General features: G+C 34.7%; 1 protein-coding gene across 4 annotated transcripts; it reads left to right on the forward strand.

The window, feature by feature from the left end:
* Positions 1-425: 425 nt before the first annotated feature.
* On the forward strand, positions 426-15543 carry LOC127813037 (aberrant root formation protein 4). Of its 4 annotated transcripts, none has more exons than XM_052353723.1 (15): positions 428-622; positions 721-897; positions 989-1138; positions 3890-3962; positions 7360-7535; positions 7631-7690; positions 7869-8019; positions 8901-8960; positions 9067-9338; positions 9413-9484; positions 11689-11743; positions 12453-12580; positions 12675-12872; positions 13904-13955; positions 15139-15543. In XM_052353723.1, exons 1-15 carry the CDS (start codon positions 518-520, stop codon positions 15354-15356), a joined length of 1947 nt encoding a protein of 648 aa, XP_052209683.1. In that variant the 5' UTR covers positions 428-517; the 3' UTR covers positions 15357-15543. The 4 variants fall into 4 exon arrangements, with proteins under 4 accessions (XP_052209686.1, XP_052209683.1, XP_052209684.1 ...); XM_052353724.1 differs by having other exon boundaries at positions 12453-12502; XM_052353726.1 differs by lacking the exon at positions 989-1138 and having other exon boundaries at positions 426-622.
* The last annotated feature ends 1787 nt before the right edge of the window (positions 15544-17330 follow it).

A 17330-nucleotide genomic window follows, 5' to 3' on the forward strand; every position in this document is an offset into this window, starting at 1 on the left:
ATACCCTTTTGATATTTAGCAAGGATGGAAAATTTTCTTTTGCCTTATTTGACTAACATAATATATGTTTGACGTAAATACATTAAGAGAGAAACGTTAAGACCCACATACACCCCTTGCAAGCCCTCATCGAGTAATATAAAATTTGTTCGATCCGATAACATAATAATTCCCTATCAAGTATTGGCTTTTCATTTAATTATTCAATCTTTATTGCGGGCACAGTAACTTGTGTATATAAGCGTGCTTTCTTAAAAAAAGGTCCTTTCAATATTTTAAAGCCCACATCGAATATGGGCCGAATTGTCTAGAAATGTCAAATGGGTCGTTGAGTACTATTGACACGATGCAAGAGGGCCATGCCCAGTAAAATTGTCAACATGGCCTACAAAGACGGTGGTCGGACCATTTGAGATATCTGCTGAACCGGCGACACGAGCTGGGTGAACTGTGAACCGGCTGCGATCGTTCATGTATTCACTCTAATCAGCAGAATTGCAGACCTGAAGACACCACCATGTCAGTGGAGAGTCTCCGTCTCTCCGAAGCCAGCCTCGACGAGCCGCCTTCGTCTCAGCCTCTCCTTCTCCGTCTTCATCGAGCTCTAATCTCTTGCTCTACCGTAAGCCATCTCTCTCTCTTGCCTATCTGTTCATATATATATATACATATATATAGCACATATGATAGGGTTTCTACTTCAATCCTATTGCCTGGCAGTCGATAGAGGCCGGAGATTTCTGCCAATTGGAGAAATCAGTTGCCAAACTCGTCGACTTCCTCGATTCCGTCACCGGCGCCGCAGTATCAGAACCAGACAAGGAGTGTTTTGAAAGCGATGGTTTCCAAGTTCTCACGGAGCTTCAGCGATATATCACTTCACCTTCCGTGGACCAGGTCTGAGTCTTCTGATCAGGTCGTATTTATTTTGAGCAACGTCTTGTCTGTGAAGTTGATTTTGGGATTGGGATTCTGTTTTGGGGCGTAGGCCGTCGTTGATGCACTTTCGCTTGAGTTGCCGAAGGCTGTTTCGAGGTTCGCATGCTTGTCCCAGAGATGTTTGGAGATCACCGAGAGTGTGATTGATCGGTTTGTTGAGTCGTGTAGTCCTCGTGACATGCTTACTATTCTGTGCGAGGTATTCGGTTTATCTGCTTTGGCCTCATTTGGCATTTGTTTCCTTTGCGTGGTAAATTCCTTAGAAGAGCTAAATTGGTGCATTTGGATTTAATATACGCAAGTCTATTCACCGACGACACCTACTTATCGGTTGATTAAGAACTGTCTTATGAGGACAAGGTCACAATTTTAGGGAGCGTAAACCATATTTTGGGAGTCAAAATGAACAGGACCATCGTTGACAAGTTTTTACTAGTGTGATTAGCAATTTCATTGTGAACGCTATTTAGTTTAAGACCAAGCATCATGAAGCATAACATATTTTTGTTACTGTATTGGAGTGGCGGGAATACTTAAAGTTCACTCACTAGATTATGGATGCGAATTAGGACTAGTTTCATTTTTCATTTCTTGGTATCCTTGTCTTATTATCATAATTTATTCTAGTGTTTTAAGGTTCTTGCATTTAGGGTGTGGGGGATTGAGTCTGATTCTATTAGGGCTCTAGTGCGTTTTCAAGTTATCTAATATATGTGTGGTTGAGACTGAATTTAGGTCTCTGTTCCCTTGCTAAACCTAGAAATCCTTATTAGCTGCAGGTCATCCCTCTTCTTAGAGCATCTGTCCTTTTCCTTTTAGATAGTAATTTATAACTCTTTCACTGAATGAGTATATATATATGCACATAAAGATTTTGCTTTCTGCAAGCTCAAATGTTGGTGGTTCTTCTCTAAGGAAACCTATTACGAGTGACAGAGTGAGTACCAGGGTCCTTTTGAGAATCAGTGACACTGCAACCTTATTTGCTAGACCTTATTTTGTCATGAGAATCAGTAACACTGTGAGACAAGTCAATTAGCTACTTTATAGTACTGAAAGCAGACAGCTGAAATGTTGTTTAGCTGGTCCAGCGTAGGTGTTGGCCTGTTGAGTTGACTTTAACTGAGTGGTGGTCAAATTGCTTGGAGTGATGACCAAGTAGTTTGGAGTGGTGGCTAAGTCTTGGAGAACTATAAATATTGCATTTTGGAGATTCACAATAGTGAGAGAGAAAAAAATTTGAGAGTTGGTATTTTGGGTGTGGAGAACATTTAAGGGCTTTGGGAAACAGCTTGTGGGCTTCTGGCTTTTTTTGTTCCCTAGGAATTCTAAATGGGTGAGAGAATATTATTCCAATTTATGTGAGAGGGGTATAGAAGAAATTGTGGGTTTGGGTAGGGATTAACTCAAGGGAAGTTATAATTTTCTTGTATTGTTGTTAGAATTTGTATTAGTCTAGCTGTTAAGTCTCTGTGAAGGGCTGTGTAGTCAGTTGGGAAATGATTGTATATTTATATTTTATGCGTTTAGAATCTAGCGGAAATAACTAGCTTAAAGTTATTTCCAGATAGGCTTGTATTTCCTAATATTTCATTTTAGTCCTTAAGTTGTAACCGCCTCTATATCTTATAAATAGAGGCGGATAGGTTCTCGGGAGAGAGAGAGAGATCAGCATTCATTCATTTGTTTTCTGTCTTGCACGAGTTCTAGAGAATTGAGAGAGAGCAAAGGCTCGGTCCTTGTATTCTCGAGAGGTAAAGCTATTGATTCATAGCTAGGTGTGAGAGAGGGGGAGTGCTGTAATCTTGAACGCTTTCTAGTGGATTTTCTGAAGGCTTCGGCAGTCTGGATGTAGGGCATTTTTCATGCCTGAACCAGGATAAGTTCTTGACTCTTTTATCTTCTGTTTTGCTTTGTTAATTGTTCTGTTTTACATTTCTTTATTTCTATTACTATTGGGTGAGGGTTGGGTGTGAGAGAGTGAATATTATTGTGAGGAAACCGATCCAAGAATCAACAATTGTATTTTTGTTCTCATATAGTGAAAAATTGGCACATCTCTGTTGATGTAGGAATTTAAGTGCTGAACCGTGTAAATCTTGTGTACATTTAATTTTAATTTTCTGGATTTTACGCTTGGGGCGCTTATTGATTCTTTGTTGCCCAGATTAAATTGGGCTGTTTATTCCCAACAATAGGTCCCTGAAAGGAAGTTTAATTCTTGAGATTATGAGTGAAGAAGTGCCACCCCACACCCCGTGACAGTGGGAACCACTAAAATTAAAAGGAATAATTGTCATCTAAAGGTTTTTTTGTTGTAATTGCTTGTGTCCTTCCATGGTTGACTAGGAAAGAGTCATCCCGTTAAGTAACCTTCTCTGTCTAACTAATAAACATCTACACCATAGAAAAACAATGCTCCATGGAAAACCTTCTTACTGGTGCCATATGGTGGAGTTCAATAGTGTGGCCCAGATGCTTATTGTGGCTCTGGTGTATTTGAATTCTTGGCTGCAGTTTCTGGCATTGTAATTGGACCTAGAATTCAATTTCAATTGATCACAAAATATGGGAGATCTAGGATCTATCTTTATTTTTCTGTGGGTTGAACTTGACCCATTCAGAATTGTTTAGAATTTATTTCTTCTAATAGGAAAAACACATATTAAATTGATCAATCTTAATATTTGTGTCTTTTGTACTCTGCGACTTTTCTTCAATTTTGTCTCTATGTACTTCATGTGTTTATTTTCAATGATCCTCACAAAAATTCTAAGTACACATTGCCAACTGAAGTTCCACTTTTTCCTCACCAAACTCGCATTTGGTCTCTGCGTTTGTGCTTCATAGATTATCCTTGATAATTTATTTTTTAATCTTTTATCCATTGGTATGCTTTTGGTTTCATGGGTTCTTTCTTCATAAACATATTTATCTGCAATTTGGGCAGGCATTAGATTCTCCAAACAAGATGTTCAAGGCTCCTGGTTATTTTATTCCTCTTCTAAGTGGGCTATCCAAAGGTAATTTAGTAACTTCTGGATGAGTCACATATAATAATAACTGTTAAGGAGCTTATTAGCATTCATGTGACCAAACATCTTTGCAATACAGATGCAGCTTATAGGAAAAATTGATTTAGTTTAAGAACTGATTTGCTTTCCATATTGCAAATGTCTAGCAACAATAACAACAATGACAATATATGCCCTAGTCCCTCTCAGGTGGGGTCATTTGTATTGATTCTAGCTTGCCAGTCATTTCTATTTGTGACTATATATTCTGTAAGGTCTCCATATTGCATATGATCGGATAAAATGCCAAGTGTTTATTACCACACATGCCCATAGCAACCTTTTTGGCTTTCCATATTACTTAGGGCCTGTTTGGTATTATTATGTGAATGCATATTTACTTCTCACTGTGTTGATAGGTTTGAACTTTGAAGTCTTACAACCTTGACGTAAAGCAATGGGCATGAAATTAAGAGAAATTCTATGTTTGAGCTCCCATTCTGAAAGAATATTTCTGTGCAGCCACAATATCATCTTCCAAAACAGAGCAGCATTGTTTAAAGAAAGCATATCATTCTTTATATGTATATATATATATATATATAAGCTAGTCATTCTCATGAATCTCTTGCCTCATAAGGCAGTCATTTTATTTTTCTTATCTTGGTGTATGTTGCAAACTCTGCCTGGGGTGAGTAACCCCCTTAACACTTCTGGTATTGCGGGTATTACTTCCTATCATAAATTTTAGACAAAATATTAAGCTTGAGATAGGGAGGAACACGTTGGAATTTCAAGGTTTTTAAGTTGAGTAGCTTGAAAATTGAATATATGGAATTTAAATAAAAATGCAAGTGTGGACGATCTTCAGATTAGATTTGAAGATCAAGTCATCCTAAGAAAAAATCAATTTAGATGTCTTGGATCAATCATCTAAAAAAATGGAGAGATTAATATGGATGTTCCCATTAAATTAAAGCAATATGGTTAAGATGGAAAGTGCTTATGGTATTTTATGTGAGAGTGAAATTTTGTTAAGCTGAAAGAAAAATGTCATGCACCAAGCTTTAACCTAGGGTTTGTAAGGGAATTTGGAAGAAATCGGGAGAGAGAGAGTAGAAAGGGAGGGAGAATTGTGAAGAATTGAGGGAGAATTAGACAGATAGAGAGGGAGAACAACAAGAATAGTGAGAGAACAGGGAAATCCAAAGGGAATGAGAGAGAGATTAGAGTTGACCGAGAGACAAGAATTTAGTTATCATTTCACATAATGATTTCTTGACAGCTCTAGTAGCTTTATATAGCTACTTCTCCTAGGCAAGTAATTCTGTTACCAAGTAAAACAGAAAATAAAACTACTAAAATAACAAAATAACTACTGCTAATTACTATTATATCCTTGGGGTCATGACAAAATTTTTTATAGGACAACTATTAGACTTGTTTTGTTGTATGGCACCAAATTTTGGGTAGTAAAACATTAACTTGTACAAAATATGGACATAATAGAGATGGGGATGTTACGATAGATGTGTGGTCATACAAGAAACGATAGAATTAAAATTGATATTATTTGTAATTAAGGTTGGCAATGGTTCGGTTTGGTTTTGGTTTTTGCCAAAACCATAACTAAACCAAACGTAAACTACTAAAACCAAAACCAAACCATTACCCATTGGTTTTAAAAATTAAAAATCATAACCAAACCATTTGATTTTGGTTTTAACCATGGTTTTTTTAGTTTGATCTATACTAACAAACAAAGACAAACTCTTGCAAATAGCATTCATAAAAAATTTTGATAACTCCACAACAAATAAAGACTAACTTTGTTACTCTAATAAAGTTATTTTCTTCTTGCATAAAGTTACAAATTAACTTCAAACTTCTTAGATATAATTATTTGATTGATAAAAATAAAATAATTTAAGATTAGGTTTTATTTTTATTTGTTAATTACTTTATAAATGTTAAATATTTTATATATTTGTAATGCATTAGTTAACATACTTATAAAGAAATGCATTAGTCAATATATATATTGTGTATATATAATATATTAAATAAATAAATATATTATATATATATGTATATTCGGTTCGGTTACCCACACATTCGGTTCGGTTTCGGTTCGGATTTTGGTTTGGATTTAATGAAAACCATAACCAAACTATACCCATTGAAACAATATTCGGTTTTTCCTAGGGGTGTTCAAAAAAATTGGTGCACCGCGGAAACTGGCCAAACCGAACCGAACTGATTGGTTTTTTTTTTGGGCGGTCGAAAACGGTTTGGATTCTATCCAAATCGCGTGGTTTGGACAGTTGGCGGTCCGGTTTAAAACCGAACCGCCCAAGAAAATAATAAAAAAAATTATAAAAAAATTATTATTATAAAAATCTAATAATTAGCAGTCCCATCCTATTTATTTGTTACACTATTTTGTCTTTATTTTTTTCTCCTATTTATTTACATTTAATTGTCTTTATTTACCAATATTTGTGTCTTTATTTACCATTTTTAAATATATTTTTTAGTGATTTTAAGTAGCATTTCAAACCGCGGTAAACCGCACCAAACCAGACCGCATTTGCGGTCTGGTTTGGTGCGGTTTGGCCTAACCCAAACCGGACCGCGGTCTAGTTTGGTTTGAAAAATCGCACTAGCAGTTTGGTGTGCTGAAAATGATTCAGACCGGCCAAACCGCACCGCGAACACCCCTAGTTTTTCCCCAACTCAAACCATTACCCAGTTAAACGGTTTTTAACTATGTTGATTGGTTCGGTTTCTGTTCGGTTCCCCACGATTTCAGTTGCAATTGCCATCCCTATTTGTAATAAAGTCGGAGTAGCTCTTATTGAGAATAAAATGTGCAAGACATGATTAAAATGATTTGATCATGTGAGAAGAAGATAGATAGAGGCTTTTGTGAGGAGAATGGATGAAATGAAATAAGTATTTAGCTAAGGAGGTAGAGAAAGACCAAAAAAAACTTGGTAGGGAACTCTTGGGTATGAAATAAATTATAAGGGCTATGGCAATAGATAGAAAAAATATGGCCATATATAGAAATGACTGACAAGTTATTCATATAGCTGACTGCTTTAAGGCTTGATATATTGTTGTAGTTTGATCTAAGCCAACAATAGCCTGAGAAAAGTGCTTGATCTATGCAGGAGTATTTCAGAGGGTGTTACCTGTTTATTTCTATTAGACATTAATTTTTATTTCTATTTGTGATGATAAAATAGTGTGTGTTTACCAGAGGAGAATTGTTTGATACAATTTAATATGTTGAAGGGTTGAGCTTTACATTCAACCGGATGCTTATGTGCAAGATAAAAAATTTTCCTAATTCATGCTGATGGCCGAAACTTGTCCTTGTATGCATGTTTCTTGGTTTCAGTTTTTATCTCCATCAATAGACGCCAATTTGAACAAGTAAAGGAAGCAGTTCCTGTTGTCATCAATGTTTTAAAGACCATGTCTTTGGAGTCAGATGAAGAGGATACAGGTTATGAGGCTTTGTTACACAGATCAATTGACATTGCCAAATCAATACAGGCAGTTTCTATGAAGTTGGTCTGTGACACTTTATCATGAGTTTTTCCTGCTCTCATAGGTTATTCTCCGGTCTCTTTCAGATCTTTACATGCTAATTTCTCTCTATGCAACAGGAGGACAAAGTAAAAGAAAAACTCCGAGCTTTACTTGGTCTATATGTCTTGCAAGTCATGGTTGATACTCAATACCAAACTATTATTTTATTCCAAGTGCTTAAGTTTCCTTTCATCTATCTGTTTAACTTCCAGATGCAATCATTATTATGAATGTTTGTTGATTTGATATTTGATTTGTGTGTGCGCTCTATTTATACTCATTATTTCCTTTGTTCCTAATCTCTTTATTGTGCAGGCTTTTGTTTCAATTGGCATTAGAGATAAAGTTTCAGGATGTGTTAATTTGGTGTTAGAGCTATCTCGCTTCTTCAGTTATTGTAATTTGTCATATCTCAGTTTAATAACAGGCTGCGATATTGATAAGATTACTAGCACTGTGGTTGGAGGTAAATTCATACTGGTTATCCTATTGCAATTATCCTTTTGTGCTACTTGTGCACACCCGTCGTTTTTCTAACAACTTTTACCTCCTCTATGCATTATAAAACCAATCTTTAACGGCCCTATTAGTTCTTTTTTACTGCTAGGGATTGTCAGCCAGTATTGAAAATTTTCAGTCTTGTGGGTTGTTATGGAATGTGGAGTTGTGCTGGGCATTATGGCTGTTGCAGAATTTGATCTTACAGACTTGGAAACAATTCTAAATCCAATTGTCTTGTTCTATTCACCTACTTGCTCTGGTTAACAATTAGGACAGATTACTTTTAAAGATGTTAAAATAACACCATGTAAGTTCAAGTTGTTAAGAGTAAAGATTTTGGCATAATAATATAATATAACCTCAGGACTCAAGTTAAATTAAAGATTCCTGAAATTGTAAAGGTTGCATCCTGTCCAATTACACCATGAAATGGTTTTTGGTCATGCTTGTGTGATTAGTGGTCATCCCAGTCATGAAAGAATGGTAAAGAATTGGATGGTATACACTATATATCCTTTCAATGTTGACTAAAACATTAATGTTCCCTTTGAACAGTATGACTTTTTGTGTCAGAAGTTTTCAAAATTTGTACTATATCCAAGAGCATTTGCCTAGTTGGACGCAAATTATCTTTGTTTTTTTTTGGCTGTTTGTTGGGGAGGGGGAAACACAACTTTTGTCATAAATTCTTACTATGTTGTTCCAAAACTGTGACATTGCACAACTACAATCAGGTGCAACTTAGACTGTAGAAGTTGAAAACTTCCTTCTATTTCTTGCAAAAAAAAAAAAAAAGTATTTTCCACAACTTCGGTTTTGTTGTTTGATTTGTTCCAACATGTACAGAGGATGGAGATGATTTCATGGGTTATTTCCCTAATCTCAAGCTTGGAGCATCTCTTTCAGGTCTAGAATCTATCTACCTTTCTTCACAATTTTTTAATTTATTTTTCAGTTCTGTGATATTGGTCATAGACTTGTTTCCTTAATGTGGAGCATTTGTCTAATGTAGTGATTTGGGGTTATATATCGAATGAGTTTTCTGAAGTTGTTGGAGAGGATCTGGCTGCTGTAAAGGCTGAACTTTCCGGTAACCAGGTTAAAAGGTGGCAAGCATTGGGCATGTTAAGGGACATATTTTCATGTGTAAATTTGCCATGGGAATTAAAGAAGCAAGCTACAAATTTTCTTCTTTGGATTTTTGAAGGAAATATCTCCCATGAATATGACAATAAAGATATGGAATGCTCATTTCATATGCCTAGTCTTTTTGCTACTCTACAGGTATTGTCTTGATATTTATTCTGTATATTATTTCTTGATTATCTATTCTCTAATCATTGAAAGAAACGGTCCAGGCTGTTCAGATGGTCATTATGTATGCACCTGATTCAGTGATAAGGAAGTATGCTTTTGATGCTTTTAGAAAGGTAACTGTTTCCAAATTTCTCTGCTCTGAACTTGTGTATAATATTCTGCATGCAAGTTTTCTTTTCTCAAGTATTCTGCTTTGTGGAAGGATAGATCACCATATCACAGTTTAATCCACTGGCTCACCTTTTCTTGTAGTGGCTACATTTATTGAAAAGTAAGTTGGAGTTTATTTTAGCTAAAAAGGAGGCAAAGAAGGCTCATAATGAAGCAATATCAATAGCTTATGAAAAATTGTACAACCAACTTGAAATGAAAAACGGAAAAAGAGGTATATGTATATAAGTCGGCTAAAGTAAGAGAAAGAAGAACAAGGGATTTGAGCCAAGTGTATAAAAAATAAAGACCAAATGATATTGGTAAATGAGGGGGTGATCCAGGAGAGATGGAATGAATATTTCTCAAAACTATTTGATGAATGTGGAGAAATAAGTGATTACATTGGGGCATATTAGTAATTCTAAAAAAGTTACAAATTACACTTTTTATAGACATGTTTGTCAGAAAGAAGTGAATGCCATTAGAAAAGATGAAGAGTGGTAAAGTAGTTGGATTGAATTATATCCTGATAGAGTCGTGGAATTGCATGGGTAAAGAACACATTTTGGGGTTAATGAAATTATTCAATGTGATCTTTTAATCAATGAGGAAGCCTGCCTAATGAAGATGGAGCATTCTAATGCTTATTTCTCAGAACAAAGGAGATGTTTAAAATTGTGGAGATTCTAGAGAGATCAAGATAATAAACCACACTCTAAAAGTTTGGAAGAGGGTGATTGAGCAAAGATTAAGAAGACAAATTAAGATTTCTAAAAATCAATTTGGTTTCATGTTTGGTAAGTCAACAATAAAAGCTATATACTTTTTGAGGCATTTGATATAAAGTTTGGAGATTACATAAAAGGATTTACATATGGTGCTTGTAGATTTGGAAATAAACTTATGACAAAGTCCCTAGAGAAGTCATATGGAGGGTTTTAGAGCAAGAAGGTGTTTGATTGCTTACATAGAAGTTGTTAGGAGCAGAAACATATGAACTTGTGGAGGAAGCATGGAGGTTTTTCAATTGCAATTGAATTAAGTCAAACATCTGCATTGAGCCTTTATCTCTTTGCTCTAGTGATGGGTATATTCACTAAACACATTCAAGGCGATGTGCTTTGGTATATGCCATCTGTAGATGGCATTCTTTTAGTAGATGAAATGAAATAAAGCATGAAAACAAACTCAAGATACAGAGAGCTACCTTAAAAATCCTAAGGCTTCAAGTTGAACATATTGAAAACTAAATATATGGAAGGTAAGTTTAGTAAAAATAGAAGTGTGGAAGATATTATGGCAAGACTAAAAGATCAAGTTATTCCAAAAAAAGATCAGTTTAGATATCTTGGGTCAGTTGTCCAAATGATGGAGAGATTATTGAGGAAGTTACTTATAGAGTTAAGATAGGATGGTTAAAATGGAGAAGTGTCTGACATTTATGTCATAGTAAAGTCCTATTAAAGTTTAAAAGAAAATATTTATTGGATGGTTATAACCCCAAATTTGTTGTATGGTACTGGTACAAAATGTTAGGTAATGAAGCGCCAATATATGTGAAATATGAGGATATTGAAGATGAGGGTATTATAGTGGATGTGTCCATACAAAAAGGATAGAATTAGAAATTAGGTTTTGTATGTCATAAGGTTGGAGTCACTCCTATTGAATATAAGGATGAGACATTATTAAGATGACTTGTTCGTGGGAGAAAAAGACCATTGGATGCTTCTGTAAGGAGAGTCAAATGGAAGAAGATTTTAGCGAAAGAGGTTGAGGAAGAGTATGAAAAATTTGGTGGAAAACTCAAGCATGAATGCATTATAATGTCCTTATAGAAGATATGGACATAGATAGAGATAATTGGTAATCTGGAATCCATATAGCTAACTTCACATGGTGGGATTAAGGCTTGATATATTATTGTTTAACTTGTAGCAGGAAATTAAATGGAAATGCCAATACACTAATTATGAAAACTTCCATATCACATATCATGGAGCCCTTAAATAATTTGGACTTAAATGACCTTGGACTTTAGTGAGTTGGGTTAGTACCTACAGAGACCAGTCCCCAAGTTTCACCTTATATTGTGAAGTGCGACTATTTGATTTCTAAATAATTCAGCTAACCTTTAATGGCTACGTCTGATTCTGATTATTAGCACAGGGCAGAAAGGGCTGAAAGAACACCTGAAATTGGTGCCACATTTTGTTGCTGTGAGTCCTGTGCCACTACTGATGTTATACATTTCTTCTAGTAATAACTTGAAACGTGATTTGCAAATCAAGGTGATGGGAGATTAACAATGAAAAGGTCCAACTACTAATATGCATGACCAAACATTTTTCCTTCGCATTAGATCTAGCAAGCTAAGAGTGGAATATGGATATTCTGTGGCCAGCATATGTCTTTGACTCTTTGCTTTTGGTTATTTATATTTTTGTATGTGTCTATATGTTCTTTAAGAAGAAAAGCAATTAAATGGGAAAAATAATGAATTTGGGATTTTTAGTTTCTTTGAGCTATTTAAGCATATTATTAAATATAGGTGCCTCTGGTTTGGTTTTCATTAATTATCAATGGTTGATCACACTAATTGAATTTTGATGCCTTTCTGCTCCCCCCCCCCCCCCCCCCCCTTGCGCGGGACCAAAAAAAAAAAGAAATGGAGAACAGCATTTGCTATGGCTTGTGAAGTTATTTTGATTTTCAGTTTGTATTTTCTGCACAGTTGTTGCTGTGGACTAATGCAGGGACTCTTTGGTTTTGAAATTAACAGTAAATGACTTGAGTCTTGTGATTCTTATACCTAAACTATTAACTTCTGAAGAATATAAATCCCAACCCTTACATTCCCTATGTAATTAAAAGCCTTTGAGACTTATGTATGTGCCAATACCTTCTTTTCTGGATTTCTTGTTGCAGGTTTTTGTCATTACTTATTGGCATTTGCATTTCTTTCCTCTCGTAACCAGGTTCTTGCAGATACTCCAACTTTTCTGAGATTTGACATTTTAATGGCTTTGATTAAAAATACTGATTCATCCTCCATGGTAAGCCATCAAGGTTAACACGGTACAGAGCACGAGCCTAGTCTTTTCAAGTTTAAGATTAGTCTTTCTGATGATTGGTTACTTTTCCATACAGATTGCAATTCTTATTGATTGTCTGAGAGGGGAGATGCATATGGAAAACTGTCGAAGCATTTCAGTTGGAAATCAAGTCATCCAGGCACAGACTAGTGCATCTACAACATTCTGGAATGCTGGTGTCCTTGAATTGGTAGAGTTGGTGTTGAGACCCCCAAAGGGAGGACCTCCATCCCTTCCTGAGTATGGTGATGCGGTATTTCTCTCTTTGTTATTGATTTGATGTTACTGAAATATTCTTGCTGAACACACTTTAAACTTCATCTTTAACAGAATTGATTTGTTTATTAAATATCCTTTTCTGCTGTGTTTTAAATTTTAGATGCAGTCACAATGATTTGGAACTACTAGATAATAATTGAAGCTATCAATATTATTTGATTCGGAGCATTTGATGTAATTTGATTTTAATAAAATTTTTGGTGGATTATATAGTGGAATAAAAAGGAGTATTAGGTTACTAAATCAGGTAGGATTACTAAGAGAGCATTTACACGTGATTTAAGAATCTTATTATGCTTAAAAATAAGGTTTATTGGCCTAAAACAAAATTATGTTGAAAAGATGAATAAAATTTGAATTTTGGAAAGTTGGAGAGTTTTGCTTTCACCTCTCTACCCCCCCTTTTGTCACCTATATCTTTTCTGTTGGATTTCGTATTTTATATGTCCCCTTTCCTTTGTCTGTTGTTATGGACTGGAAGTTCAAAGTTGTGTGCCTATGATCGCACTTCTTCCACACAAAAGGCCCTATAGATATACAATGGAAGCAAGCTCATGTGGCAGCCAAGTCCCCCAACTCAGCCCAACCTTTATTGAAACATCAAGGTTCTTATATTGTCCTCATCCATTATCTTTGCATGGCATGTGATTGTGCACACGACATGACTTGAATTCAAACTAAGTGTGCCTCATTCACTCTCACTTAATTTTTTTCCAACTTTGTCTTGGTCATAGTGTAGATATGACCATAGACATAAATGGTTGGCGAGCTGGAATTCATGTAGCTAACTGTACCTCTGTACCAGACATTCCTGTCAAAATAGCATTGCGGTAGAATTAAATATTTTATTTGTTTGGAAATTTTAAAACAATTTGTTTTTTGTTTTTCTTTTTCAGTTTAACTTCCCTGGACATTAGAAATAATTTCTTTTAGTTATTGAATGTGCATATGATACTTTCTTATTTAATGTTGTTTTTGTAACATCCCTCATGTAATATTATGCAGGTTCTCTCTGCTCTGAACTTGTACAGATTTGTGTTGATAACAGAGTCAACAGGTAATAGTCCCCCTCTAATTGTCAGCCTATCAACAAAATACTATAGCAATGCCACACCTTTTAGGTGCTTACTTGGTGCATATAATGTGCTTTTGGATGTGCAAAATTCAGCTACACAAGTTGCATTGGCCATGTTCAGATTCAGGAGTATAACTATGAAAACTAATTCGGGTGTGTGTTGTTAGGGAAGTAAGGCCAATGGATTATTTTACTGTTTGGATAATTTAAGGCGAAATGGAGATTTGTTGTGTTGACTTGAATCAAGTGGTGGTCAAGTCACCTGGAGTGGTGGCCAAGTCACTTTCAGTGGTGGCGCAGTCTTTGAGAACTATAAGTAGTCTTGTAGAGGTTCTCAAGAGAGGAAAAAGATTGGAATGCTAGGTATTTTGGGTGTGAAAAACGTTCAAAGGCTTTGAAAAGCATTTTGTGATCTGTGTGGGTTCGGTTTGAAGATTAACTTGATAAAAATACAAATTTTCTTATATTGTATTTTTCTTCTCGCATAGTGAAGAATTGGTCTCTTTTCTTTTAGGCAATTAAATGTCAACAATGCAAATCTTGTGTGCACTAATTTTTTTGGATGTGTCGCAGTTTCTTTGCAATAATTATTCAGTAGGTATAATGAAATGGTTGCACTTTAGACACTGTTATAGCCTGGATGGTGCATGAATTTACTGATGCCCTGCAATTTTGCCTTAAATTCTGTGTTCAAAATCTTCATCGATGCTTGTTTGGACCTTTTTCCTATTGGATGTGCAAATTAAATCCATATAAATCAACCCAATTCTTACTATTCTCTATCGATTTGCATAACTGTGAACCGGTAACTTAAAAGACCTTGAAACAAACAGGGGCTGAATTGACCTAGATGATGTAGCATCTGTGTAAACTCCCTGAGATTTGGGTTCTTGTGGCCTAAACTGAACTGAATATTGCCCCATTATGTAAACCTCATATACAAATAGTGAGCTTTGGCAGGCAACGGGACGGTTACTTCCTTGTGACATGGTCACAGGTTATAGTTCTGGAAACAGTCTCTTCACAAAAAATACGAAGGCAACGCTGCATAAAGATACCATCCTCTTCCAACCCACGCAGGGTGTGGAGCCTTGTGCATTGAAAGCGCCCCTTTTTTTTGTTCAAGTGTCTAGCAGTTTTCTTACTATGGTGGCAAATGGTACAGGGAAAACCAACTGGACCGGAGTGGTGTCCAAGAATAACTTGCAGAAGGCCTACAATGAGTGGCTTCTACCTCTCCGAACCCTAGTGACTGGTATTGCGGCTGAAAACCAGGACTACGACCAGCTTGCTGAGGACACTGTATGTGCCCTAAACCCCATTGAATTAGTTTTGTTCCGATGTCTGGAGCTTGTTGAAGAAAAACTCAACCATGCTGGATGAGTCATTTTGGCAGTTTCCAAAGAGTTTTAGGTGCAGATTATAGATGGCAGGATAGATGTTCATTTGATCTTGTAGTTTTCCATTTTTCTTAAATTATTTTCCGGGTGAGAGTGAGATTGTATTAACTGTTTTCTTTTCTTATTAAAAACTTGATGATTACTTGTTAAGAAAGAGAGTGGATTGGATCTCTCTCTCTCTCTCTCTCTCTCATTATCTGTCTCTGTCCTTCTCTCTCTCTCTCTCATTATCTGTCTCTGTCCTTCGCATTCCCTTTGCTATAAGTAGAGGCTGGCTTTATAGTGCTGTTACTGTGATGAATTTCATCTCCAACTTTGAGACTAGTGTAGGGTAAAATAAAAATATATTCATTAGGTATACGTGGACCAAATGAAGATTAGATTAGTGGTCATTCTATTTGTATACTTAGCTGTATTCAATTTCAACGTTTTAATCAATAAAATAACATGTATTGCGTATGCATCATGTCAAATTTCACATCAAGTTACTGTTTTGTCATTGACATCACATGAACTCTTGCCACGTGGAAATTAAAAGGATGTGGGGGTTGTATTTGGGATTCATCGTCATTAACTCTGTTTCGATTAGAGTATTTTTTATAATAATAGCGAGATTGGTCCTTTCTATGTGATCTTCCACGGTCAAGTTTGAATAATAAAGGAGCAATAAAGTATATAATGAATACTATAAGTTTCTTAATTTATTTATTAGAGTTTTGTTTTATATATAAGAGAAGGGGTCTGACTAGCTAGTTATTTTTAAGATTTTTGAGCTCGATAAATAATTTTATTAAATAAGATAGAAATAATAGTAACCTTGAATTCTCCATAGATAAAAAGAGGGGAGATATTTTGAGTTTATATTTGATAGTCTCATATCCAGTTATCTAAGAGCTGGTAAGACAGTTTATTTGATCAAATAGAGATAACGTTAGTCTTGAATTTTTCGAGATGAGAATTCAAGAGTTAATTGTTTGTGTTTATTGTTTAAAGCTAAATTGGGTGCCATCTTCTTGTTTGTCTTTATGGGCATGTGACTGAATAGACTAGTTAATGATTTCTCTTTTAAAGTATTTTTCCTCTTATTATAAACATAAATCATTTTTATACAATATATTATACTTAAAATAATGCTAATTATTAAGTAATTAGAGATAAATGTGTCGGGTTTTGAATTATTTAATTAATTAATAAAATTATTTAAATATTAAAATAAAATAAATAAATATTTATTATTATTTAAATATTAAAATAAATAAAATAATGTTATATTAAAAAAATAAGATTAATTTTTTAAAATTAAATTATAAAATGATTAAAATAAAATTAAAAATATTTTAAAATTTTTATTAAACTATTTATTAAATTTTTTAAAATATCTTAAAATCACATGGATCATTCTTTTTATCTATAAAATTTAAAATATATTTATGTAAAAAAAATAAAGATAAATATATTTGAAAATATCAGATAAAAAATTACATAATTTCTTATATAAAAATTATCAGATAAATTTAATAAATATAATTAAAAATATTTTTATATTTTATTTTTTTTAATTTATATCTTAATTAATAAATACTACTTAAAAAAAAAAAAGGCGGGGACTAGAGGGTTGAATACCGAAGAAAGTTCAGCTTGGGATTCAACTTTCTCGCCTCTGCACTCCGCAGCATTTGACAAATTGCTACCAGTCAGTCTCTTCTATCAAAACAATTTCCAAGGCCTTTGAACTTTGAACGCCTCTTCTTCAATTTCAAATTACACCAGAATAGACAATTCTTTGTCAAAAATTATTACTTACTTCGATTGCGTTATAGCAAATATATATTTATATAATTCCCTTCCCTTTCCCTCCTCCCATTCATCGGCTCTCAGTTTTCCCGTAAAATGCAAGAATGAGAGAGAGAGAGAGAGAGAGAGAGAGAGAGAGAACCCTAAACCCAACTCAACCAAC

The sequence above is a fragment of the Diospyros lotus genome, chromosome 11 (assembly GCF_014633365.1).
Source record: "Diospyros lotus cultivar Yz01 chromosome 11, ASM1463336v1, whole genome shotgun sequence".
In the NCBI taxonomy this organism is placed as follows: Eukaryota; Viridiplantae; Streptophyta; class Magnoliopsida; order Ericales; family Ebenaceae; genus Diospyros; species Diospyros lotus.